General features: G+C 46.7%; 1 protein-coding gene across 2 annotated transcripts in view; it reads left to right on the top strand.

The window, feature by feature from the left end:
- Positions 1–26,328, top strand: part of LOC126184764 (uncharacterized) — a 126,534-nt gene that overhangs the window by 88,786 nt on the left and 11,420 nt on the right. For both annotated transcript variants that reach the window (XM_049927315.1, XM_049927314.1), the window contains exon 6: positions 5,180–5,379. In XM_049927315.1, coding sequence (XP_049783272.1) covers positions 5,180–5,379 — 200 coding nt within the window. The remainder of the gene's footprint in view (positions 1–5,179; positions 5,380–26,328) is intronic.

Here is a 26,328-nt window from a genome sequence, read left to right as displayed (position 1 = left end):
TTTTCAGGGGTGCAGTGGGTCCCACCTTCCTCCTGATGGATGACAATGCACGGCCCCACAGAGCTGCCATCGTGGAGGAGTATCTTGAAACAGAAGATATCAGGCAAATGGAATGGCCTGCCTGTTCTCCAGACCTAAACCCCATCGAGCACGTCTCGGATGCTCTCGGTCAACGTATCGCTGCACGTCTTCAAACCCCTACGACGCTTCAGGAGCTCCAACAGGCACTGGTGCAAGAATGGGAGGCTGTACCCCAGCAGCTGCTCGACCACCTGATCCAGAGTATGCCAACCCGTTGTGTGACTTGTGTACGTCTGCATGGTTATCATATCCCATACTGATGTCGGGGTATGTGTGCAGTAAACAGTGGCGTTTTGTAGCACATGTGTTTTGGGACGGTTTTCTCAACTTATCACCAATACCGTAGAGTTACAGATCTGTGTCGTGTGTGTTCCCTATGTGCCTATGCTATTAGCTCCAGTTTTGTGTAGTGCCACGTTGTGTGGTACCACATTCTGCAAATATCCTTAATTTATGAGCATGAGTGTAGTTTCGGAGAATTAATCAGAACTGTAACATCTACTAGGTTCTACATAGGTAACTCTACAACCACTGATGATTAAGTTTTAGTAAAATAGTTTATTGTCCCATTAATCTCTCACTAAACGGTCGACTGGTGATCAACACAAGTTATTATGCTGAAATGATAAAAAGGTTCGAGCCCCAAACAGAGGATAGCAACTCACTATATAAATTTAAAAAATAAATAAATTATCTGGAAAACATCAGACGGTGTTAACGGCTATAAAATTACTGAACTATGGTCACCAAGAAACTGACTAATTGATGAAATGATTCACTGTCCTAAATGTCGATTAGTTAATAAATTTAAATGAAGTTTCCATAAGTCAGCTTGAGACTTAAGTCCAACACGGTACAAAACAGAGTCCGAACAGTGCAGAAGTATTTCTAAGTCCCACGGAACGCAAACTATTACAAACACTCAACGAATGCAGCTGTACCACCACTCATACCCAGGCAGAGGCTACCTCCGTCAACTCGTCTCAAACTACACCTGCTGCATTCCCTTACTGATTGACTGTGAGGAAGTTGGCTGTCGACCTTCAAAAGACTCGGTCAACTCCTCCAGAAAACCTTCTCCATCCCTCGGCACCACCACCAGCGAAACGTGCACACACTGACGCCACGTAAGGGCTTCATGTGATTACCAATCCTTTTCTACAACTTTTTATACATTAAGTTAGATTAAAGTTCCATTTGCACCATTACCTGCATGTTAGAACTCTACATTATAAACTTATATAATACACTACTGGCCATTAAAATTGCAACACCACGAAGATGACGTGTTACAGACGCGAAATTTAACCGATAGGAAGAAGATGCTGTGATATGCAAATGATTAGCTTTTCAGAGCATTCACACAAGGTTTGCACCGGTTTCGACACCTACAACGTGCTGACATGAGGAAAGTTTCCAACCGATTTCTCATACACAAACAGCAGTTGACCGGCGTTGCCTGGTGAAACGTTGTTGTGATGCCTCGTGTAAGAAGGAGAAATGCGTACCATCACGTTTCCGACTGATAAAGGTCGCATTGTAGCCTATCGCGATTGCGGTTTATCGTATCGCGACATTGCTGCTCGCGTTGGTCGAGATCCAATGACTGTTAGCAGAATATGGAATCGGTGGGTTCAGGAGGGTAATGCGGAACGCCGAGCTGGATCCCAACGGCCTCGTATCACTAGCAACCGAGATGACAGGCAGCATGGCTGTAACGGATCGTGCAGGCACGTCTCGATCCCTGAGTCAACAGGTGGGGACGTTTGCAAGCCAACAACCATCTGCACGAACAGTTCGACGACATTTGCAGCAGCATGGACTATCAGCTCGGAGACCAAGGCTGCGGTTACCCTTGACGCTGCATCATAGACAGGAGCCCCCGTGATGGTGTACTCAACGACGAACCTGGGTGCACGAATGGCAAAACGTCATTTTTTCGGATGAATCTAGGTTCTGTTTACAGCATCATGATGGTCGCATCCGTGTTTGGCGACATCGCGGTGAACGCACATTGGAAGCGTGTATTCGTCATCGCCATACTGGCGTATCACCCGGTGTGATGGTATGGGGTGCCATTGGTTACACGTCTCAGTCACCTCTTGTTCGCATTGACGTCACTTTGAACAGTGGACGTTACATTTCAGATGTGTTAAGACCAGTGACTCTACCCTTCATTCGATCCCTGCGAAACACTACATTTCAGCAGGATAATGCACGACCGCATGTGGCAGGTCCTGTACGGGCCTTTCTTTATACAGAAAATACTCTACTGCTGCCCTGGCCAGCACATTCTCCAGATCTCTCACCAACTGAAAACATCTGGTCAATGGTGGCCGCGCAACTGGCTCATCACAATACGCCAGTCACTACTCTTGATGAACTGTGGTATCGTGTTGAAGCTGCATGGGCAGCTGTACCTGTACACGCCATCCAAGCTCTGTTTGACTCAATGCCCAGGTGTAGCAAGGCCGTTATTACGGCCAGAGGTGGTTTTTCTGGGTACTGATTTCTCAGGATCTATGCATCCAAATTACTTGAAAATGTAATCACATGTCAGTTCTAGTATAATATATTTGTCCAATGAATATCCGTTTAGCATCTGCATTTCTTATTGGTGTAGCAATTTCAATGGCCAATAGTGTAATAATTTTAGGTGCTATAGTTTGCCTTCAAATCAAAGTTTAAATATTTACAGTCTGTGCTTGCAATGGCGAGAATTATTTATACTCTTGGTAGCTTTACTATTTATCATACAATTATGAATGATACAGGTTTTCAAAAATATGCCGGCCGCAGTGGTCTAGCGGTTCTAGGCGCTCAGTCCGGAGCCGCGCGACTGCTACGGTCGCAGGTTCGAATCCTGCCTCGGGCATGGATGTGTGTGATGTCCTTAGGTTAGTTAGGTTTAAGTAGTTCTAAGTTCTAGGGGACTGATGCCCATAGATGTTAAGTCCCATAGTGCTCAGAGCCATTTGAACCATTTCAAAAATCTATAGGTACCAGTCATTGAATATTGGTCCCTGTTTTGACTGGACCAAAGATCGAAATCTTCCTACATATCGATCAGTTGGCCTGAAGATGGAGTAATATATCACCGAAATTGGTTGCTCAGTAAAATAATAATTGGAAATTTAGATGTCTGAAAGGTGTTTTGATTCGACACTTTGTAAGAGACTCCACCAATGCGTCTTATCAAGAGCTACAAATTGAATCCTCGATCTCTTTGGTGGAACGAATACTTTAAAAGCTATAAATTATTTAATGATTTACTTGTATTCAAACCTATTTTTCTCTTTATCTCCCTTCATATAGCATTTTCAGGTCATGTCTGTATACCACTGGATTCGTAATCAAATTTTCTTTCGACTGACACCTCGTGTTCCCATGTAATCAGCACAGGTCGCGCTGCACATGCGCAAATAAGTACAATTGGAAAGACTCAACGGCTACCGGACGCTGACGTCACGCCCCGCCAGCGAAAAGTCCCTCTGGAGCCAGACTGCCTTGGCTGGAAGTGAGCTGCTACCCTTCGCCGCCTGGCCAAGGAACGGCCGCCGACTGGCTACTGGCGCGAATCATGGCCGCACTTCACTCAACCAGACAGAATCCCAACACGCGTATATGACTCAACGTAATACACATTACATTAAAGTTTATCGATTAGACATCGTCTTGCTTTGACAACTCTGTTTTCAGCAGTCCTTCCAGTCTTGCAGGATTTTTGCAGCTGTCCCATCAGTTAATCCAGTTACGGAACTTTCTGCCAGGTTAAATTGGTGTGTGGATCAGGACTGGAACCCAGGAAATTTGCCTTTTGGAGACAAATACTCTTCCGACTGAGCTACGCAGGCACCACTCAAGACCTTCCATCACAACTCTGCTTCTGCCCGTAACTCTCCGTGCTTTAAAAATTCACAGAAGATGCACTTCACAACTTTCGAGACCAACACGCCTGGAACAAAGAATATTGTCGAAAAATGGCTTAGGCACGACCTAGTGGGTTGTTTTCTGAATGAATTTTCACTCTGTATTAGAGTATGATGCACTGATCTGAAACTCCCTGGCAGATTTAAACTGTGTGCCGAATCGGGACTGGGTCCCAGATGTTTCAAATGAACGAACAAACAGCTACAGCGTGAAAAACTGTCTGGGCCATATCTCTTCAGTATCCTTTCTTTCAGGAGAGCTAGTCCTGCAAGGAGTGTAGTAGAATTTCAGTGAAGGTTGGAAGGTAGGCGATGAGGTACTGGCCGTGAGGACGGGTCGCGAATTGTGTCTGGCCAGCTTAGTCCGAGTTCTATTTGAGATATTGATTGTACTGTGTATACAGGTTAGTTAATACATATTTGACATATCACCTGTATCTGTTACAAATTTCAACAAATATATCATGTCTTTAACATAAATATCATATGTTCACTTCGTTGCAATACACACGAAATTCTTATCTGAAGATGACATGTAACTGTGCCTATTGTTGCACTATTACTGTTTAATTTCTTTGCTCAAACATAACCTCTAATCTGAGAAAATATTCCGCAAGAAATAGTTGTGTGTACCAACTGTACACTGGTATTGTCGCTTTTTAAAAGTTCTGTGTTTTATATAAACAGTTTAAATGATATATTGATAATGGTATTCTATAAAAAAATGGTCCAAATGGCTCTGAGCACTATGGGACTTAACATCTGAGGTCATCAGTCCCCTAGACTTAGAATTACTTAAACATAACTAACCTAACGACATCACACACATCCATGCCCGAGTCAGGATTCGAAACTGCGACCGTAGCAGCAGGGCGTTTCGGGACTGAAGCGCCTGGAACCACTCGGTCACAGCGGCCGGCAATGGTATTGTATAATTTTGCAATTCATAACAACAAGACTTTTAGTTAAAAAAAAGGCGAAGGTCCAATGTTAGACTCCCAGTTCACCATACAGTTTTCATCGGCCAGCAGGTTTCAAATCAGCGCCCACTCTGTTTCTGAGTGAAAATTCATTACGGATATTTTTACATTCGTGCATACGCTGTACGTGACTTGACATGCCAATTTTACGGGTGTTTAACTTTTAACTTTTCAGCTTGTATGTTGCAGGCGGCCGCAGTTGAGTGGTGAACTACTGACCCATCACGGATGGTATCCCTACTTCCGTGACGACTTCAGTAAGATATGCGAGGTGCAACAGCCAGAGGCATCGCAAATGTTCGGTCTAGCTGACGCACTGTACTCCTTCTATCATTCCTACTGGTTCTGCGTTCCACAATATTTATCTGCTATAGAAAGAAGCCCCGCAGGTAAGTTTAATACACGGACGAATCTACTTTATGTTTACGCACTGATGACTGTCAACTGTATTATAATTCGGGGAATGATGTTCAGATACCCCTCTGGACATCAGGTTTTAGATCTTCCGCGGTTTTCTACGAGGGTTGCCCAGAAAGTGATGCACCGCATTTTTTTCTCAGCCGAAAACAATATTGTGAATGCAAAACGTTACGTATGTATTACGAGGTGCATTCAAGTTCTAAGGCCTCCGATTTTTTTTTCTCCGGACTGGAAAGAGATAGAAACATGCGCATTGTTTTAAAATGAGGCCGCGTTCATTGTCAATACGTCACAGAGATGGCAGCACCGTACGGCAGATGGAATTTTACCGCCAGTGGCGAGAATGAGAAATGTTTTAAATACTTAAAATGGCGACGTTTTCCTTACTTGAACAGCGTGCAATCATTCGTTTTCTGAATTTGCGTGGTGTGAAACCAACTGAAATTCATCGACAGTTGAAGGAGATATGTGGTGATGGAGTTATGGGTGCGACAGTTTAATGAAGGCAGAACATCGTGTGACAACAAACCAAAACAACCTTGGGCTCGCACAAGCCGGTCGGACGACATGATCGAGAAAGTGGAGAGAATTGTTTTGGGGGATCGCCGAATGACTGTTGAACAGATCGCCTCCAGAGTTGGCATTTCTGTGGGTTCTGTGCACACAATCCTGCATGACGACCTGAAAATGCGAAAAGTGTCATCCAGATGGATGCCACAAATGCTGACGGACAACCACACGGCTGCCCGTGTGGCATGTTGCCGAGCAATGTTGACGCGCAACGACAGCACGAATGGGACTTTCTTTTCGTCGGTTGTGACAATGGATGAGACGTGGATGCCATTTTTGAATCCAGAAACAAAGCGCCAGTCAGCTCAATGGAAGCACACAGATTCACCGCCACCAAAAAAATTTCGGGTAACCGCCAGTGCCGAAAAAATGATGGTGTCCATGTTCTGGGACAGCGAGGGCGTAATCCTTACCCATTGCGTTCCAAAGGGCACTACGGTAACAGGTGCACCGTACGAAAATGTTTTGAAGAACAAATTCCTTCCTGCACTGCAACAAAAACGTCCGGGAAGGGCTGCGCGTGTGCTGTTTCACCAAGACAACGCACCCGCACATCGAGCTAACGTTACGCAACAGTCTCTTCGTGATAACAACTTTTAAGTGATTCCTCATGCTCCCTACTCACCTGGCCTGGCTCCTAGTGACTTTTGGCTTTTTCCAACAATGAAACACACTCTCCGTGGCCGCACATTCACCAGCCGTGCTGCTATTGCCTCAGCGATTTTCCAGTGGTCAAAACAAACTCCTAAAGAAGCCTTCGCCGCTGCCATGGTATCATGGCGTCAGCGTTGTGAAAAATGTGTACATCTGCAGGGCGATTACGTTGAGAAGTAACGCCAGTTTCATCGATTTCGGGTGAGTAGTTAATTAGAAAAAAAATTGGAGGCCTTAGAACTTGAATGCACCTCGTATTTGAAGTCTCCTGAGTGAGCGCGCCAAGTTTCCGTACTTCCGACAGATAGCGTAGCTGCAGGACAGTTTCAAAATAGCATCTGTAGGTGATGTACTTTACAAGCAACGTGCCGTCATCTAATTTCTCACTGCAGAGGAAGAAACCGTGGGGAATATTCTCAAACGCTTATGCAAAGTCTATGGAGCACCTGCTGTCGACAGAAGTACAGTTAGTCGCTGGGCACAGAGGGTGAGGTCATCAGAAGGCGATTCGGCAGAGCTCCACGATTTGCAGCGGTCGGGGAGACCATCCACGGCTGTCACACCTGACAGCCCTGACCTAGTCACTCGGACTTCCACTTGTTTGGGCCATTAAAGGATTCCATTCGTGGAAGATATTTTGCGGACGATGAGGAGGTGATTCACACAGGGCAGCACTGGCTCCGCCACCAGGACAAGGATTGCTACCGACAGGCCACACACGCCCTTGCTTCGCGCTCGAGAAAAGCCGTAGAACGGGATGGAGATTACATGGAAAAATAGGGTGTGTAGATAAAACACTACTCTTCCGTATGTGTAATTCTCATTATGTTCAGTAAAGAATCCTTGAAGGAAAATAAATGCGTTGCATTACTTTCTGGGCAATCCTCGTATGGCAAGCAAGATATTTGGTGGTGTTCTTTTCACTGGTGCAATAATGATATGGTCAACTAATGCGAGTAGAGTGATTTACCCATTACAATAGATAGTAGTAGTTGTTGTCTTCAGTCTGAAGACTGGTTTAATGCAGCTCTCCATGCTACACTATCTTTTAATAACTTATTAATCTTCAAATAACTACTGCCACCTACATCCTTCTGTATATGCTTACTGTATTCATCTCTTGGTCTCCCTCTACCATTTCGACCCCTCCCCCACATACTTCTCTCCAATACTAAATTGATGGTCCCTTGATGTCTCAGAATATGTCCTATCAATCGCTCCCTTCTTTCAGTCAGGTTGTGCCAGAAATTCCTTTCTCCCCATTCTATTCATACCTCTTCACTAGTTACGTGAGCTACGTATCAGATCTTCAGCGTTCTTATGTAGCACCACATTTCAAAAGCTTCTACACTCTTCTTGTCTAAATTGTTTGTCGTCCATGTTTCACTGGCCGCATTACATAAAAATACTGTCAGAGAAGACTTCCTGACACTTCAGTCTATATTTCATGTTAGCTAATTTCTCTTCTTCAGAAACGCTTTTTTATTACCATTGCCAGGGTACATTTTGTATCCTCTGTACTTCGGCCATCACTAGCTGTTTTGCTGCCCAAATAGCAAACCTCGTGTACTACTTTAAGTGTCTCGTTTCCTAATCTAATTTCCTCAGCATCACCTCATTTAATTCTGCTACGTTCGATTATTTTTGTTTTGGTTTTGTTGATCTTCATTTTATATCCTCCTTTCAAGACACTGTCCATTCCGTTCAACTGCTCTACAAGTCCTTAGCTGTCTCTTACAAAATTAAGTCATCGGCAAACCTCGGATTTTATTTCTTCTCACTACATTTTAATTCCTACTCCAAATTTTCCTCTGGGAGTTTACCAATGCTTTAATCAGGGTTTGCCATTCCTTAACCTATCTTCTAACAAGGGGAGAGTCTGACATGTGGGTCAGCAATTTTGATTAACTTTTGCAAGCGCGTTCTATATTGAAAATAAAGAGACGCGCGTTTCAGCTTTTTGCCAGACACTCCCTAGTTTTTGAAAAAATCAAGGTCAAAATTTTTGACGGAAAAACGTATTTTCCATGCTATATATCGAAAGAGTGTCTAAAAACAACCATTTTTAATAATATAATGTGGGGTCCAAAGTTAATAATGTTAGAGTTATTAACGTTTTGTGTTTTCACGCGGTAACTTGTCTACTCACCATTCTCGGTGTTCAGAAGAATGATGTCAGCGGCCGAGTGGTCAGGGCATTAGGCGACCAGACTGCTGGTTCGTGTCCGATTCTTTCTTGTGGGATTTTTTTCATTAGATATTTTTTCGATGTATTTGATAATCGGAACTGTTTTCTTAATCTTTTCTTTTTTTTAAGTAAAATACTGGAAAGTGTGATTAATAATCAAATAAGCATACATTACAAAATAATGACAGTTAACTTTCATCGTGGCACGTGGTTCAAAAATACTACAGCGTAATCTTTACTGATCATCCATTTGTGAACGTTCTCTCAATCAGTGGGGTGAAACTTACCATAGAAACAGGCAAAACATAAATACTTCTCGCACCATGCGCCGCATTGACATGTTTTCTTGCACATTGTTCGTGGAAAACAGATCTGATTCCCGTTGCTCAAAACAGATCTATCAGTTATCAATTTGGATGCGTACCCAGCGTATGAAAGCATATCTTGAAAGATAGACGTGGACAATTGCTTATATACACTCCTGGAAATGGAAAAAAGAACACATTGACACCGGTGCGTCAGACCCACCATACTTGCTCCGGACACTGCGAAAGGGCTGTACAAGCAATGATCACACGCACGGCACAGCGGACACACCAGGAACCGCGGTGTTGGCCGTCGAATGGCGCTAGCTGCGCAGCATTTGTGCACCGCCGCCGTCAGTGTCAGCCAGTTTGCCGTGGCATACGGAGCTCCATCGCAGTCTTTAACACTGGTAGCATGCCGCGACAGCGTGGACGTGAACCGTATGTGCAGTTGACGGACTTTGAGCGAGGGCGTATAGTGGGCATGCGGGAGGCCGGGTGGACGTACCGCCGAATTGCTCAACACGTGGGGCGTGAGGTCTCCACAGTACATCGATGTTGTCACCAGTGGTCGGCGGAAGGTGCACGTGCCCGTCGACCTGGGACCGGACCGCAGCGACGCACGGATGCACGCCAAGACCGTAGGATCCTACGCAGTGCCGTAGGGGACCGCACCGCCACTTCCCAGCAAATTAGGGACACTGTTGCTCCTGGGGTATCGGCGAGGACCATTCGCAACCGTCTCCATGAAGCTGGGCTACGGTCCCGCACACCGTTAAGCCGTCTTCCGCTCACGCCCCAACATCGTGCAGCCCGCCTCCAGTGGTGTCGCGACAGGCGTGAATGGAGGGACGAATGGAGACGTGTCGTCTTCAGCGATGAGAGTCGCTTCTGCCTTGGTGCCAATGATGGTCGTATGCGTGTTTGGCGCCGTGCAGGTGAGCGCCACAATCAGGACTGCATACGACCGAGGCACACAGGGCCAACACCCGGCATCATGGTGTGGGGAGCGATCTCCTACACTGGCCGTACACCACTGGTGATCGTCGAGGGGACACTGGATAGTGCACGGTACATCCAAACCGTCATCGAACCCATCGTTCTACCATTCCTAGACCGGCAAGGGAACTTGCTGTTCCAACAGGACAATGCACGTCCGCATGTATCCCGTGCCACCCAACGTGCTCTAGAAGGTGTAAGTCAACTACCCTGGCCAGCAAGATCTCCGGATCTGTCCCCCATTGAGCATGTTTGGGACTGGATGAAGCGTCGTCTCACGCGGTCTGCACGTCCAGCACGAACGCTGGTCCAACTGAGGCGCCAGGTGGAAATGGCATGGCAAGCCGTTCCACAGGACTACATCCAGCATCTCTACGATCGTCTCCATGGGAGAATAGCAGCCTGCATTGCTGCGAAAGGTGGATATACACTGTACTAGTGCCGACATTGTGCATGCTCTGTTGCCTGTGTCTATGTGCCTGTGGTTCTGTCAGTGTGATCATGTGATGTATCTGACCCCAGGAATGTGTCAATAAAGTTTCCCCTTCCTGGGACAATGAATTCACGGTGTTCTTATTTCAATTTCCAGGAGTGTACAATAGCAACGCATGAATTTTGGTAGCATCTGCCCTATCTGGTAATTATATGCTTTGCTGTGATGTCACATGATTTTGAAGTCATGTGATGAAATTGTTTAGCTGTCGCAAAAAGTAAACGTCACACGGTTGACGAATAGAGGTACCTTTCGCTGGTATCACTTTCTTGGTGCAGATCAGCTGAGCACCACCATCTACGAAAGCAGTATCTTGCGCGTCATGTATTACGATGTAAATAACTGTCAGTACATTATATTATATACTTTTGGGATTATTAATCACACCTCCCAGTGTTTTACACCAAAAGAGGCAAATGAAAGTATTTTTACTATCAGATACACCGAAAAATATATCGAATGAATAAATTGCCAGGATCGATAGTCGATAGTGTAATAATCCTTGACAGAATTTTTGGTTAGTTAGTAGCTTATTCATCCAAACATCGTTTACATTGATATTATACAGGTCAGCTTAATATAAAAATAAATCAAAATTCAAACATAAAGGAATTAAAGGCATTACCTGTCAATGGGCATTGATTTAAATCAATAGGAGGAGTGGAAAATTTGTGCCAGACCGGAAATCGAGCCTGGATCTCCTGCTTGGTAGGCAGACGCGCTGTCCACGACGTCAGCTGTATTTCATTTTTTTTCTTTAAAAACACATATCACGAAAAAAGAATAAATTTAAATATTTCAATATTAACAAAAAGGAATAAGTTTACAGGATTGTTCTTTATTACACTGCTTATTCTGTTTTTTAATATACACTCCTGGAAATTGAAATAAGAACACCGTGAATTCATTGTCCCAGGAAGGGGAAACTTTATTGACACATTCCTGGGGTCAGATACATCACATGATCACACTGACAGAACCACAGGCACATAGACACAGGCAACAGAGCATGCACAATGTCGGCACTAGTACAGTGTATATCCACCTTTCGCAGCAATGCAGGCTGCTATTCTCCCATGGAGACGATCGTAGAGATGCTGGATGTAGTCCTGTGGAACGGCTTGCCATGCCATTTCCACCTGGCGCCTCAGTTGGACCAGCGTTCGTGCTGGATGTGCAGACCGCGTGAGACGACGCTTCATCCAGTCCCAAACATGCTCAATGGGGGACAGATCCGGAGATCTTGCTGGCCAGGGTAGTTGACTTACACCTTCTAGAGCACGTTGGGTGGCACGGGATACATGCGGACGTGCATTGTCCTGTTGGAACAGCAAGTTCCCTTGCCGGTCTAGGAATGGTAGAACGATGGGTTCGATGACGGTTTGGATGTACCGTGCACTATTCAGTGTCCCCCCGACGATCACCAGTGGTGTACGGCCAGTGTAGGAGATCGCTCCCCACACCATGATGCCGGGTGTAGGCCCTGTGTGCCTCGGTCGTATGCAGTCCTGATTGTGGCGCTCACCTGCACGGCGCCAAACACGCATACGACCATCATTGGCACCAAGGCAGAAGCGACTCCCATCGCTGAAGACGACACGTCTCCATTCGTCCCTCCATTCACGCCTGTCGCGACACCACTGGAGGCGGGCTGCACGATGTTGGGGCGTGAGCGGAAGACGGCCTAACGGTGTGCGGGACCGTAGCCCAGCTTCATGGAGACTGTTGCGAATGGTCCTCGCCGATACCCCAGGAGCAACAGTGTCCCTAATTTGCTGGGAAGTGGCGGTGCGGTCCCCTACGGCACTGCGTAGGATCCTACGGTCTTGGCGTGCATCCGTGCGTCGCTGCGGTCCGGTCCCAGGTCGACGGGCACGTGCACCTTCCGCCGACCACTGGCGACAACATCGATGTACTGTGGAGACCTCACGCCCCACGTGTTGAGCAATTCGGCGGTACGTCCACCCGGCCTCCCGCATGCCCACTATACGCCCTCGCTCAAAGTCCGTCAACTGCACATACGGTTCACGTCTACACTGTCGCGGCATGCTACCAGTGTTAAAGACTGCGATGGAGCTCCGTATGCCACGGCAAACTGGCTGACACTGACGGCGGCGGTGCACAAATGCTGCGCAGCTAGCGCCATTCGACGGCCAACACCGCGGTTCCTGGTGTGTCCGCTGTGCCGTGCGTGTGATCATTGCTTGTATAGCCCTCTCGCAGTGTCCGGAGCAAGTATGGTGGGTCTGACACACCGGTGTCAATGTGTTCTTTTTTCCATTTCCAGGAGTGTATGTACAAGGAAAAGGAAAGAAAAGTGACAATCCTTGTCGCAGCCGGGAGTAAAAAGAAAGCAATCGTCTACATCACATTCCCAGCAGCATGAGGTGATGCATCATAAATCTTGCTTCCAGCCGGATAAACTTGATCATCCCGGCCACTGGGGCGGCATCCCTGTAAGTGGGTGACGACTATTTACCGGAACATGATGTGTGTCGTTGCATCCGTTTAAATTATTCGTAGGACTTGCAAACATTATCCTATCACATCTTGTGCCAACGGGAACGGGCCAGTCATCTCCTCAATGTGCAATATGCCAATATGCATACATCTTGTACATTATCGTCTTTGAACGCTCGGTCCCACGAGTCGTCTCATTCCGGGGCACCCCAGCTATCGGGGGCATTGTGAACTACTCTTTCTACGTAGTTGGCAAAATAAGTTCTTTATTTCGTTTGAAAACATCACCACATGTTGTTCTTGTAGGTATCTCCAATAATCGACCACAGACAATACATCTCGTGAAAACATAAGTTGCGTCGCGTGTCCAGCGATTCAGTTGACTGCATACGTCTTACGTCTGTGAAACAGCGTCATGTCCGGTGAGAAAAATGCATCCGATGTGATCTCTGTGTCGATGGTGCGCCGAAGGAAGACCATTTCGGCGCGTCAGCATCCAAACGTGCCTTTCCCGCCGCCCATCAAGCCATTTTCTTTCGCGTCCACCAATCCATAGGTTACGCAAAGGGGAGAATCAAGCATATGAATGGCGTACAACCGATTCCGTGTGACAATTTTGCGGCTGATGAAGATATACCACGTCAATCACGCTGCCGTTGACAATAGTGGCATATGCACTGCGTGCCAGATACACTGGCAAGCTCTCGTTGGATGTTTGAATTCCACGACGTTGCGGCCGTGGTGACTCAACACGCAGCGATAGATCTTCTGAATCGTTGATGTTATCATTATATGTCGGGACGAACAAAACTACGATGGTGAGTCAAATCTCCTCCACCCTCAATGGAAGTCCTCCAGCGCTTACAAAGTGCATAAATTCGTTTAGAAAAAATTCTTTTGGTAGTCTGCGCAACCACTCATGCACCGCATGGCGTACCTCTTCATCAGAACGGAACTTCTTTCCTCCCATTGCGTCTTTGAGTGATCCAAACATATGGAAATCACTTGGGGCAAGGTCTGGTGAGTATGGTGGATGAGGAAGACACTCAAAATGCAGGTCTGTGATTGTTGCAACTGTTTTACGGGCAGTGTGGGGCCTTGCATTGTCATGTTGCAAAAGGACACCTGCTGACAGCAATCCACGTCGCTTTGATTTGATTGCAGGCCGCAGATGATTTTTTAGGAGATCTGTGTATAATACACTGGTGACAGTGGTCCCACTAGGCATGTAATGCTCCAAAATGACGCCTTTTTCGTCCCAAAAGAGAGTCAGCATAACCTTCCCTGCTGATGGTTCTGTTCGAAACTTCTTTGGTTTTGGTGATGAGGAATAGCGCCATTCCTTGCTCGCTCTCTTCGTTTCCGGTTGGTGGAAGTAAACCCAGGTTTCGTCCCCAGTAACGATTCTTGCAAGGAAGCCATCACTTTCTCGTTCAAAGCGCCGAAGAAGTTCTTCACAAGCATCCACACGTCATTCTCTCATTTCAGGAGTCAGCTGCTGTGGCACCCATATTGCAGACACTTTGTGAAACTGGAGCACATCATGCACAAAGTGGTGTGCTGACCCATGACTAATCAGTAAACATACTGCAATGTCATTCAGTGTCACTCCTCGGTTTTCCTTCACTATGGCTTCAACTGCTGCAATGTTCTGTGGAGTCACAACTCGTTGTGCCTGACCTGGACGAGGAGCATCTTCCACTGAAGTCACACCATTTGCGAACTTCCTACTCCATTCGTAGACTTTCTGCTGTGACAAACATGCATCACCGTACTGAACCTTCATTCGTCGATGAATTTCAATAGGTTTCCGCCTTCACTACGCAAAAACCGAATAACAGAACGCTGTTCTTCCCTGGTGCAAGTCGCAACTGGGGCGGCCATCTTTATACTAATACTGCGACAGTATGTGTGTATCTGCACTATGCTGCCACCTGTAGGCCATTCTGCACGCTGTTTGTAGCACGCTTCGGAGGTTCGAACAACGGCGGAAGAAGTTCCTCTGTCAGAGTTGATGTTCTGATGTGCTTCCGCTGTTGGCAATTCCGAGCCATCGCTCGCAGATAAAGTGCCAAAACTTTGATGCGCGCGTTCGTGAGGTTGAGGCCACCGTTCCGGAACGGTAGGATTAACGTGTCATACTTGACCTTAAATAACATCCCAGTACTGTTATAATATCCATAGGCAGCCATGAGGCGGTCCGCGATATCCTTTGATATTGGTGGGATCTGCACTAAATGTGGCAGTCGTGACGCGAGATGAGCGTTGGTGTGCTCTACACGTTGGACCACATCGAGGGCTCTCAACGAATTCTTGCTTACGGACAATCGAACATTCCGAATCAGCGGCCGTTAACTCGCCGCCGCTGACCGCCGCAAAGAACGAGTAAATGTAATCCCTAAGCATCGCAGCGTTTCCACCGTCTGAAACGGTCATGACACGTCTTCCAGACTTCGTCCAGTGTATAATATTCTGAACTTCGTTATGTTAACGACACTACCTGGCGCCATCCCGTAAGCATTGACATGCCCGACAGCCTGGCGCACTTCATGTCCTGAGCGAATGAGGAGTATCAGGTCGTCCGCATAGGCACGACAAATGAATGAGGTCTAATGTATCGTTATTCCAATGAGAGAGCGTCGCATAACATGAATCAGCGGCTCGAGTGCTATCCCAAAAAGCACCACAGAAAGGGGGCACCCTTGGACCGAGCTGTTAATGTGAAATGAGTCCGCTTTCATACCATTTACCGTCACCTTTGATGCAGCCCCTCGGATCAAACTCATAACTATGGAGATGAAGACCGGTGCAACCGACATTCGTCTCATAACTCACAATAAAAAAATCATGGTTTACCCTGTCGAATGTACGATAAAAGTCCACCGGTATTAGAGCTGCTCGCACTCGACACGTCTCAGCAAGCGCCTATGACGACACAGTATTTACTTAAAGCTGAGTGGATTTTGCTTCGCAGCCCTAGGTATGACAGATCAGAGGAGATACTGTTCGTTATTGCCAATTTTAGAAGAAACGCTTGTAGTCGTGCAAAGATTTTGTAGTTATTGTTTAGCATGGTGAGCGGCCGATATTGATTTGCTCTTCGACTCCCCTCCGACTTTGGAATAGGCAGAATAAAACCCGACACAAAATCCGGCGGTACACGCATGTTAGGCACATCAGCAGATTGTACATCGACATCCATTGTGCCATCATCATTTCTGCGAATTCCCGATAAAATTCTAATGCTAACCCTTCCGGCCTTGGGGAATTATATGCCGCTCCTTTGTTGAGTGCCCCCCATTATTTCATCTTCTGTGAGTGGCTCCATTAGCGCAGCCTCATCCATCTCAGTCAGTCTCGTTGGCAACTGTTGCAATGTGTCATCCGCCACGCGGTGGTCCGTCGGTGGGCCGGCAAAGAGATGGCGGAAATGCTCCAAAAATCCAGCCCCAGTGTCCTTTCGTGTCATCAGTTGATGACAGTCTGAGTAATGGAGCACTCTGACCAATACTCCTCCCGAACAGGCCATGAAGGCCCAACGGTACTGACCGGCCGCCGTGTCATCCTTAGTTCATAGGCGGATATGGAGGGGCATGTGGTCAGCACACCGCTCTCCCGACCGTTTATCAGTTTCCGAGACCGGAGCCCCTACTTTTCAATCAAGTAGCTCCTCAGTTTGCCTCACAAGAGCTGAGTGCCCCCCGCTTTTCAGCAGCGCTCTGCAGACCGGATGGTCACCCACCCAAGTGCTAGCCCAGCCCGACAGCGTTTAAATTCGGTGATCTGACAGGAACCGGAGTTAACACTACGGCAAGGCCGTTGGCACTGTGACCAATGACCGACGGTAACATTTCTGTTCTTGCGACACATGATGCATCGAGGTGCGTTCCCCAGCGATGTTGTCTAGACACCTTGCCCGAATCTGGATGCCCCCAGTCAATGTCGCGTGATTGATAGGATGTGTGCCTTGATACGACGAACTTCTGCATTATGTTCTAGAGACGGGTCCTGAAATGACAATTCACGAAGCATCGTGTAATAATAATCTAGAGTGCCCCTTAGCCATGTCGTCTTATCCCAATAGTATAGTATAAGAGCTCTTCGTGTCATCAGTTTAGGACACACTATTCACCCGTGAAGCACCGAGGCGTAAGCTGGGATGCGGCATTGACACGTCGCCCACACTTTCTTTACTCGCTGGCGACACTCAGGGTCCGCCAACAATGACGAATTGAGCGTTCATGTTTCTCCACTCACTTTGCTGAGGGAGGGGAATTGTACACAGATAAGCTAGATGGTGGGTAAAGGCAGTGGATCATCGTGCAGCGCTGACCATCTTATCCTGTAAGTCAACAGAAGCATATATCCGATCAAGTCGGCTGGCCCATTGACTAGTAAAAAATGTGTAACTCTTGCGATTCCCATGGATCCTGTCCCATGCACCAGGTAATTCCATTTCCCAGCACATCGCTTGTAGTTCACGGCTCTGAGCACTATGGGACTCAACATCTTAGGTCATAAGTCCCCTAGAACTTAGAACTACTTAAACCTAACTAACCTAAGGACATCACACACACCCATGCCCGAGGCAGGATTCGAACCTGCGACCGTAGCAGTCCCACGGTTCCGGACTGCAGCGCCAGAACCGCTAGACCACCGCGGCCGGCTTGTAGTTCACGACAGATTTTGTAATGTGAGGTTTGATCCTTTGGGCCAGTACACAGCTGAAGTCTCCATCCACCAATAAATGATCGAATCCTCTGATAAACAAGGCCACGACCTATTCTGAATAGTATTCCTCATGTGCTCGTCTGTTTACTGTGCCAGGTGTGGCGTAAACGTTGACAATACAGATCCCATGAACTGTTATCGCCGATCCCCATGCCGAAGGAATATGTCAGCGCGAACTGGATCCGCTATCGGACCACTATCGCCATTCTACTGTCGTTGTCTGAGTGCAGTGCAGTGTACGAGATGTAGCCATGTTTTTTCCTGGAACACTGTAGTACAGAGTTCCTGCACCATCAGTAGATCCACATCTGAAACACACAGCATTTCTCAGAAATGCTGTTGTTTTACAGGCGATCTAATTGCATTAACGTTAACTGCCCCTGTTTTGTACACATGGTTACGAGTATCCGTCATATTTGCACAATGGTGAACTGGCGAAACTCTACAAAGTTGCTGGTCTCAACACACGTCGTCAGAGGGTTGCCTGTCCGACGTCTTTCCATGGCATTGGTTGTCCTGAGTTGTGGAAGAGGGATCTGTGTCTCCATCAGGGGGAGGATCCATATCGGTGATATCTTCGTCTTCGCCAGCCCAGGCGGTATCAGTGAGGGTTTCTACTACACCGTGGGCTGTACTGGTACGTAGGGTTCGAGAACCTTCCGCAGCATCATTGTCTGCTGCTAAAGGGCCGATGGATGCCTGAGGGGATGGATCGTCAGAACGACATATTTTCACTATCCTAATGTAATTGTTCAGCCACATCCAGAGCACAGGTCCATACTGCCAGTGTCATCAGATGTCTCCAGATGAGGAGGGGGTGATTCTCTAGACTCAATGCAATGATTTTTGTGGTGCTTCAGGTAGCGTTGCCCTGATCTCGACCTCTGGTGCTGTTGAATCCTGTAGCTCCTGTTGCAGCACCTTTCCCACAGCGGTCATGGACCCTTCTACTTCAGTTTCCATACCTTGTGCTGTGTGGTTGTCTTCCTTATCCATCACCTGTAACGTCTGTGGGTGGAGTGGACTAGAAGCCATCTTGTCGTCATTGTGGCCCAATGGCCCCTCTGTCGTCTGTACTGTTAGTTCGAGTATGTGTTCCAACCTCAGCGTCACCTCCCTGTAGAACACTGATGCGTGTCAGCAGTAATGACGTGAGTGTGACCTGCATTGCTAAGTCTCCATTGGGTAGTTGTACGAGTCTCCTCTTCAGACACTCGGATCTAATATGTCCTTCACCACCTCATCCAGAGCACATCCAGGGTTGGCCATCATGGATGACAATGGCTCTACAACCGTCTATATTTAAATATGAGGACACACGTTTTGTCAGGGTGATTCTCATCTGTCAAACATCGTTAAGCAGTGTATATGTGGGATATGTGCTGAAACTAGCTTGGAGTTTGGCTGTATAACTAATTATACTGCCATATGGCTGGAGAGATTCAATTATCAGTGATTCAGGTACTCTGAAGGGCAAAAAAAGACTCTGAGCACTATGGGACTTAACATCTTAGGTCATCAGTCCCCTAGACTTAGAACAACTTAAACCTAACTAACCTACGGACATCACACACATCCATGCCCTAGGCAGGATTCGAACCTGCGACCGTAGCAGCAGCGCCGTTCCCGGACTGAAGCACCTAGAACCGCTCGGCCACAACGGCCGGCTACTCTGAAGGGCAGCTCGAAGATTCGAATCATGTGCACGCCAAAGCCTGCATGAGACACTAACACGTTGCTAATATGACCATCAGAATGTCGAACCTGGAATCCTCATTTGGCAGCTTCTGTAATCATATTTGTATGACATGCTGCGTCATCGACCATCTTGTCATAAATATTACTGCCCACGACTGATAAATTAATTCCAGTGAGCTCTGTATAATTAACATGCACCTCTCGGGTGAGGATGACACGACAGTCAGTCTTTACTGTTGCGCATTTTGAGGCTTGTTTGAATGGAGAGTTTTTCATCCCTCGAGAAACGTTCGATTTCGAATGCCTTTGGTCTTGCGTAATCATTAGAGAATGTAAACTGTGCTACGTTTTTTTCAAATGTATGTGCCATTGCTATCAGTTCAACAAGTAATGTATGCAGGTACCGGTGATCAAAGCACTGACTCTTCATCGAGCGCTTTGCAGCCGTGACGAAAACTGGTCTGAGCTGCTCCGCTGCCAGAAGCAGACTGTACCGCTCTGCCGCCAATCTCGCTCTGCTAAACATGCAGAACAGGTGCGGCCAAGATTTTGGCTCAAAGTCCATGCCCGGGCACAGGTACCAAAGCGCTCAACCTCACTTTACATTCCCCCCCATCGCCATGCTGCGCTGTCTGAGCGCAAGGAGGGGGTAGAAGAGAAAACTGTGAATGTGCTGCATTTAAATGTCAGTACCGTCGCACTTCATACTACTTGGGTTCATATTGTTCATTTCTCAACAACATAGATCACAAACACAACAACTTTTCAGTATTATTTAATTACGAGGGCAGTTCAATAAGTAATGCAACACATTTTTTTTCTAGGCCAATTTTGGTTGAAAAAACCGGAAATTTCTTGTGGAATATTTTCAAACATTCCCGCTTCGTCTCGTATAGTTTCATTGACTTCCGACAGGTGGCAGCGCTATACGGAGCTGTTAAAATGGCGTCTGTAACGGATGTGCGTTTCAAACTACGGGCAGTGATCGAGTTTCTTTTGGCGGAAAACCAGGGCATCTCAGATATTCATAGGCGCTTGCAGAATGTCTACGGTGATCTGGCAGTCGACAAAAGCACGGTTAGTCGTTGGGCAAAGCGTGTGTCATCATCGCCGCAAGGTCAAGCAAGGCTGTCTGATCTCCCGATTGCGGGCCGGCCGTGCACAGCTGTGACTCCTGCAATGGCGGAGCGTGCGAACACACTCGTTCGAGATGATCGACGGATCACCATCAAACAACTCAGTGCTCAACTTGACATCTCTGTTGGTAGTGCTGTCACAATTGTTCACCAGTTGGGATATTCAAAGGTTTGTTCCCGCTGGGTCCCTCGTTGTCTAACCGAACACCATAAAGAGCAAAGAAGAACCATCTGTGCGGAATTGCTTGCTCGTCATGTGGCTGAGGGTGACAATTTCTTGACAAAGATTGTTACAGGCGATGAAACATGGGTTCATCACTTCGAACCTGAAACAAAACGGCAATCAATGGAGTGGCGCCACTCCCACTCCCCTACCAAGAAAAAGTTTAAAGCCATACCCTCAGCCGGTAAAGTCATGGTTACAGTCTTCTGGGACGCTGAAGGGGTTATTCTGTTCGATGTCCTTCCCCATGGTCAAACGATCAACTCTGAAGTGTATTGTGCTACTCTTCAGAAATTGAAGAAACGACTTCAGCGTGTTCGTAGGCACAAAAATCTGAACGAACTTCTCCTTCTTCATGACAACGCAAGACCTCACACAAGTCTTCGCACCCGAGAGGAGCTCAGAAAACTTCAGTGGACTGTTCTTCCTCATGCACCCTACAGCCCCGATCTCGCACCGTCGGATTTCCATATGTTCGGCCCAATGAAGGACGCAATCCGTGGGAGGCATTACGCGGATGATGAATAAGTTATTGCTGCAGTACGACGTTGGCTCCGACATCGACCAGTGGAATGGTACCGTGCAGGCATACAGGCCCTCATTTCAAGGTGGCGTAAGGCCGTAGCATTGAATGGAGATTACGTTGAAAAATAGTGTTGTGTAGCTAAAAGATTGGGGAATAACCTGGTGTATTTCAATGCTGAATAAAACAACCCCTGTTTCAAAAAAAAATGTGTTTCATTACTTATTGAACTGCCCTCGTATTTTTGGCGCACTGAAGACATACGAGGGTTGAATCAAAAGTAACGCCTCCACCTTCGTTAATTGGATTTGAATGAGAATATTTTAATAAATCAAACGCAGAAATAATCCGTAGAACGTGACCTTTAATTACCAATATTCACTTTTCCACATAATCACCAGTCAGATGAAAACATTTCTGCCAACGCTGAACAAGTGTTCTGAAGCCGTCACTGAAGAAGTCGACACTCTGCTTCCGCAACCACAGCCTCACAGTTCTCTCAACGTCTTCATCAGAAGCATAATGATGTTCCCGCACACCGTCTTTCACTATCGGGAACAGATGGAAGTCAGACGGTGCTAAATCTGGACTGTATGGAGGATGCCGAACGGTGGTGAGATTCAGTCTCTGAAGTTCTGCTGTGGTGGCACGTGATGTGTGTGGTTTGGCATTGTCATGCTGCAGGAAAACATTTCCCTTTTCCTTTCGGACCCTTGTTAGCCGTCGTTTCAGAGTTCGCAGCGTTGTGATGTAATGCTCTGAATTTATTGTTGTAACACGATCAAGGAAATCAACGTCAATAACACCATCTCTGTCCCAGAACACTGTATCCACGATTTTCCGAGCTGAGGGCTGCGTCTTGAATTTATTTTTCTGGAGAGAGTCTTTGTGTCGATATTTCATGGACTGACGTTTCGTCTCCGTGTCGTAATGGTGTAGCCAAGTTTCGTCTCCTGTCACAAGTGAATGGAGAAATGCGTCACCTTCATTCTCGTAACGCGAGGGAGTTCCTGGCAAATTTCAAGTCTGTGCGCTTTCATTCCGGGTTCCATCACAAGTATTCCGTTGAGTATCAGCTTCTAACCTTATCTACCTACTTTATCTATAGGGCAAGAAAGCGATTCTGTTTATTTTTCTTTTCTTCGAAAATGGGAAAAGCTTTGACCAAATGTGCAATAGCTGTCCTTTATTTAAACCACAAATCGGTGCGCTTCCAATCAATTATATCTGCGCATAGTTTCTTCTCTGACGCACCAACCATCATCCGTCACTCTAAATCCTACCAAACAGTGTATCTTCACTCTTCTTATAGGATGCGTTGAGGATCAGTTCCATCCCTTCTATATCTCCTCTACAAAGCTGATACACACCAGCCACCTAGTCTACTTGTTTCATCATGTCAACAACACCGTCTTCATTGCCCCTAACAGATCCTTCAAGCTTCGTAACGTTCCCTCCAGATCTAACTCGATAACTTAACTTTTTGGTGTAGCCACAGATACCTCAAAATCAATAACGTTGAAAACCCAGGCAGTTATGTGAAATATTACCCATCATTTCTCTATTCGTAACTACCAACGTTCCGGCCGCTGTGGCCGAGCGGTTCTAGGCGCTTCAGTCCGGAACCTCGCGACCGCTACGGTCGCAAGTTCGAATCTTGCCTCGGGCATGGTTGAAGTTCTAGGGGACTGATGACCTCAGATGTTAAGTCCCATAGTGCTCAGAGCCATTTTTGAACTACAACCGCAACCATAAATAAATATGGCACCTACCTTACTATCATGCTAAAATATGTTGGAATATTTGCCTCCATAGCGGAGGATGCTAATGCACGCCCATGCGCTGGCACTCAACAGAGCTAACCTTTTCGAATCAAGATGATGGAAGAAATTCTCACCACCAGAATTTTCCTGTATTCCTGAGGTCGGATGGAGGGGTAAATATCCTGATTACCAGATTTTGCATCAATGTCCTAGATTAAATTACAAGCCTCTCCTCAGTGTCTCATGGTGTGAGGGCCTCTGACGCAGTTGATTATGACCTATATGTTGGATGTGGATATTAAGCTATTCACACACTCATTACAGTCACCTATTCCCAATAGATACATGCAAATCACAGTTCTCACAAACTACAAGGATAGGGACCATTGTGCATGCAAGAAGATAAGTACACCACTGGCCATTAAAATTGCTACACCAATAAGAAATGCAGATGATAAACGGGTATTCATTGGACAAACGTATTATACTAGAACTGATGTGATTACATTTTCACGCAATTTGGGTGCATAGATCCTAAGAAATCAGTACCCAGAACAATCACTTCTGGCCGTAATAACGGCCTTGATACACCTGGGCATTGAGTCAAACAGAGCTTGGATAGCGTGTACAGGTACAGCTGCCCATGCAGCTTCAACACGATACCACAGTTCATCAAGAGTAGTGACTGGCGTATTGTGACGAGCCAGTTGTGCGGCCACCATTGACCAGATGTTTTCAGTTGGTGAGAGATCTGGAGAATGTGCTGGCCAGCCCAGCAGTCGAACATTTTCTGTATCCAGAAAGGCCCGCACAGAACCTGCAACATGCGGTCGTGCATTATCCTGCTGAAATGTAGGGTGTCGCAGGGATCGAATGAAGGGTAGAGCCACGGGTAGTAACGCATCTGAACTGTAACGTCCACTGTTCAAAGTGCCGTAAATGAGAACAAGAGGTGACCGAGACGTGTAACCAATGGCACCCCATACCATCACGCCGGGTGATACGCCAATATGGCGATGACGAATACACGCTTCCAATGTGCGTTCACCGCGATGTCGCCAAACACGGATGCGACCATCATGATGCTGTAAACAGAACCTGGATTCATCCGAAAAAATGACGTTTTGCCATTCGTGCACCCAGGTTCGTCGTTGAGTACACCATCGCGGGGGCTCCTGTCTATGATGCAGCGTCAAGGGTAACCGCAGCCTTGGTCTCCGAGCTGATAGTTGATGCTGCTGCAAATGTCATCGAACTGTTCGTGCAGATGGGTGTTGGCTTGCAAACGTCCCCACCTGTTGACTCAGGGATCGAGACGTGCCTGCACGATCCGTTGCAGCCATGCTGCCTGTCATCTCGGCTGCTAGTGATACGAGGCCGTTGGGATCCAGCTCGGCGTTCCGCATTACCCTCCTGAACCCACCGATTCCATATTCTGCTAACAGTCGTTGGATCTCGACCAACGCGAGCAGCAATGTCACGATACGATAAACCGCAATCGCGATAGGCTACAATGCGACCTTTATCAGTCGGAACCGTGATGGTACGCATTTCTCCTTCTTACACGAGGCATCACAACAACGTTTCACCAGGCAACGTCGGTCAACTGCTGTTTGTGTATGAGAAATCGGTTGGAAACTTTCCTCATGTCAGCACGTTGTAGGTGTCGCCACCGGCGCCAACCTTGTGTGAATGCTCTGAAAAGCTAATCATTTGCATATCACGGCATCTTCTTCCTGCCGGTTAAATTTCGCGTCTGTAGCACGTCATCTTCGTGGTGTAGCAATATTAATGACCAGTAGTGTATTTCCAATTAGATGGCTAAACCCATGCCTTAGGATCTCCCAGCTGACTCTGGCAAATGACTCTTACTTTCTTTTTCATATCTTGGATTGACCTGGCACCTCTAGCCTAATAGACTCAAATTAAGAAAACTACAAATTGACTGTACATGGGGGTTAATTCTTTCAGCCATCCCCTGTACTTAGAAAAGCCTACTCAGTGAGGCAACACTGTGGTAAGATGATGGTTCGAAACCCGGTTTGGTCATCAAGATTTAGTTTTTCCTTGCTTTCCTTAAGACCTTTAGGCTAATTCTAGGACAGTTCCTTTGGAGATGCACAGCTGAGATTCTTCCCCATATTTTTCCAGTTCCAGCTAATGCTCCGTCTCTAGTGGCTTCATCATCGAGAGAACGTTAAACTCTAATTTTGTTTCTTCCCTTGTTTTAGCAAATGCATTATCTGTCCCATCCACTCCACCGTCAACATAACTTGGATCTCTGCACTCCCAAAATTTCACCATTCCTTACAAAGCCTAGAACGCCATCCGTTCTGTATCTTCTTCCGTATCCATTCACCCTCTTCCATACGCAGTCTTTATCGGCTACATCTACATCTACATATACATGGATACTCCACAAATCACATTTAAGTGCCCGGCAGAGACTTCATCGAACCACCTTCACAGTAATTCTCTATTATTCCAATCTCGTACAGCACGCGGAAAAAACGAACACCTATATCTTTCCGTGCGAGTTCTCATTTCCTTTATTTTATTATGATGATCGTTTCTCCCTATATAGGACGGCGTCAACAAAGTATTTCCGCATTCGGAGGACAAAATAGGTGATTGAAATTTCGTGAGAAGATTCCGCCGCAACGAAAAATGCCTTTGTTTTAGGAGGAGGAGGAGGAGGAGGAGGATACTGGTGTTTAACGTCCCGTCGACAACGAGGTCATTAGAGACGGAGCACAAGCTCGGATAAGGGAAGGATGAGGAAGGAAGTCGGCCGAGCCCTTTCAAAGGAACCATCCCGGCATTTTCCTGGAGAGATCTAGGGAAACCACGGAAAACCTAAATCAGGATGGCCGGACGCGGGGTTGAACCGTCATCCTTCCGAATGCGAGTCCAGTGCCTTTGTTTTAGTGATGTCCACCCCAAATCCTATATCATTTCAGTGACACACTCTCTCCTATTTCGCGATAACACAAAACGTGCTGCCCTTCTTTGAACCTTCTATCTAGTTGGATTTTATTCTCGTCTGAAATTACTCGAACTTTGTCACAACTTCTATACGTCCCATAAACTTGGGGATCATGACTACATTGTCTCCCCAATATTCTGCAAACCTGGGCTCCTGCTTCGCCTATACCAACATGTCGCATCCTCCCTC

This window comes from Schistocerca cancellata, chromosome 4 (assembly GCF_023864275.1).
Source record: "Schistocerca cancellata isolate TAMUIC-IGC-003103 chromosome 4, iqSchCanc2.1, whole genome shotgun sequence".
NCBI lineage: Eukaryota > Metazoa > Arthropoda > Insecta > Orthoptera > Acrididae > Schistocerca > Schistocerca cancellata.
The sequence above is the reverse complement of the archived record's forward strand: the minus strand, read 5'-3'. Positions and strand labels throughout refer to the sequence as shown.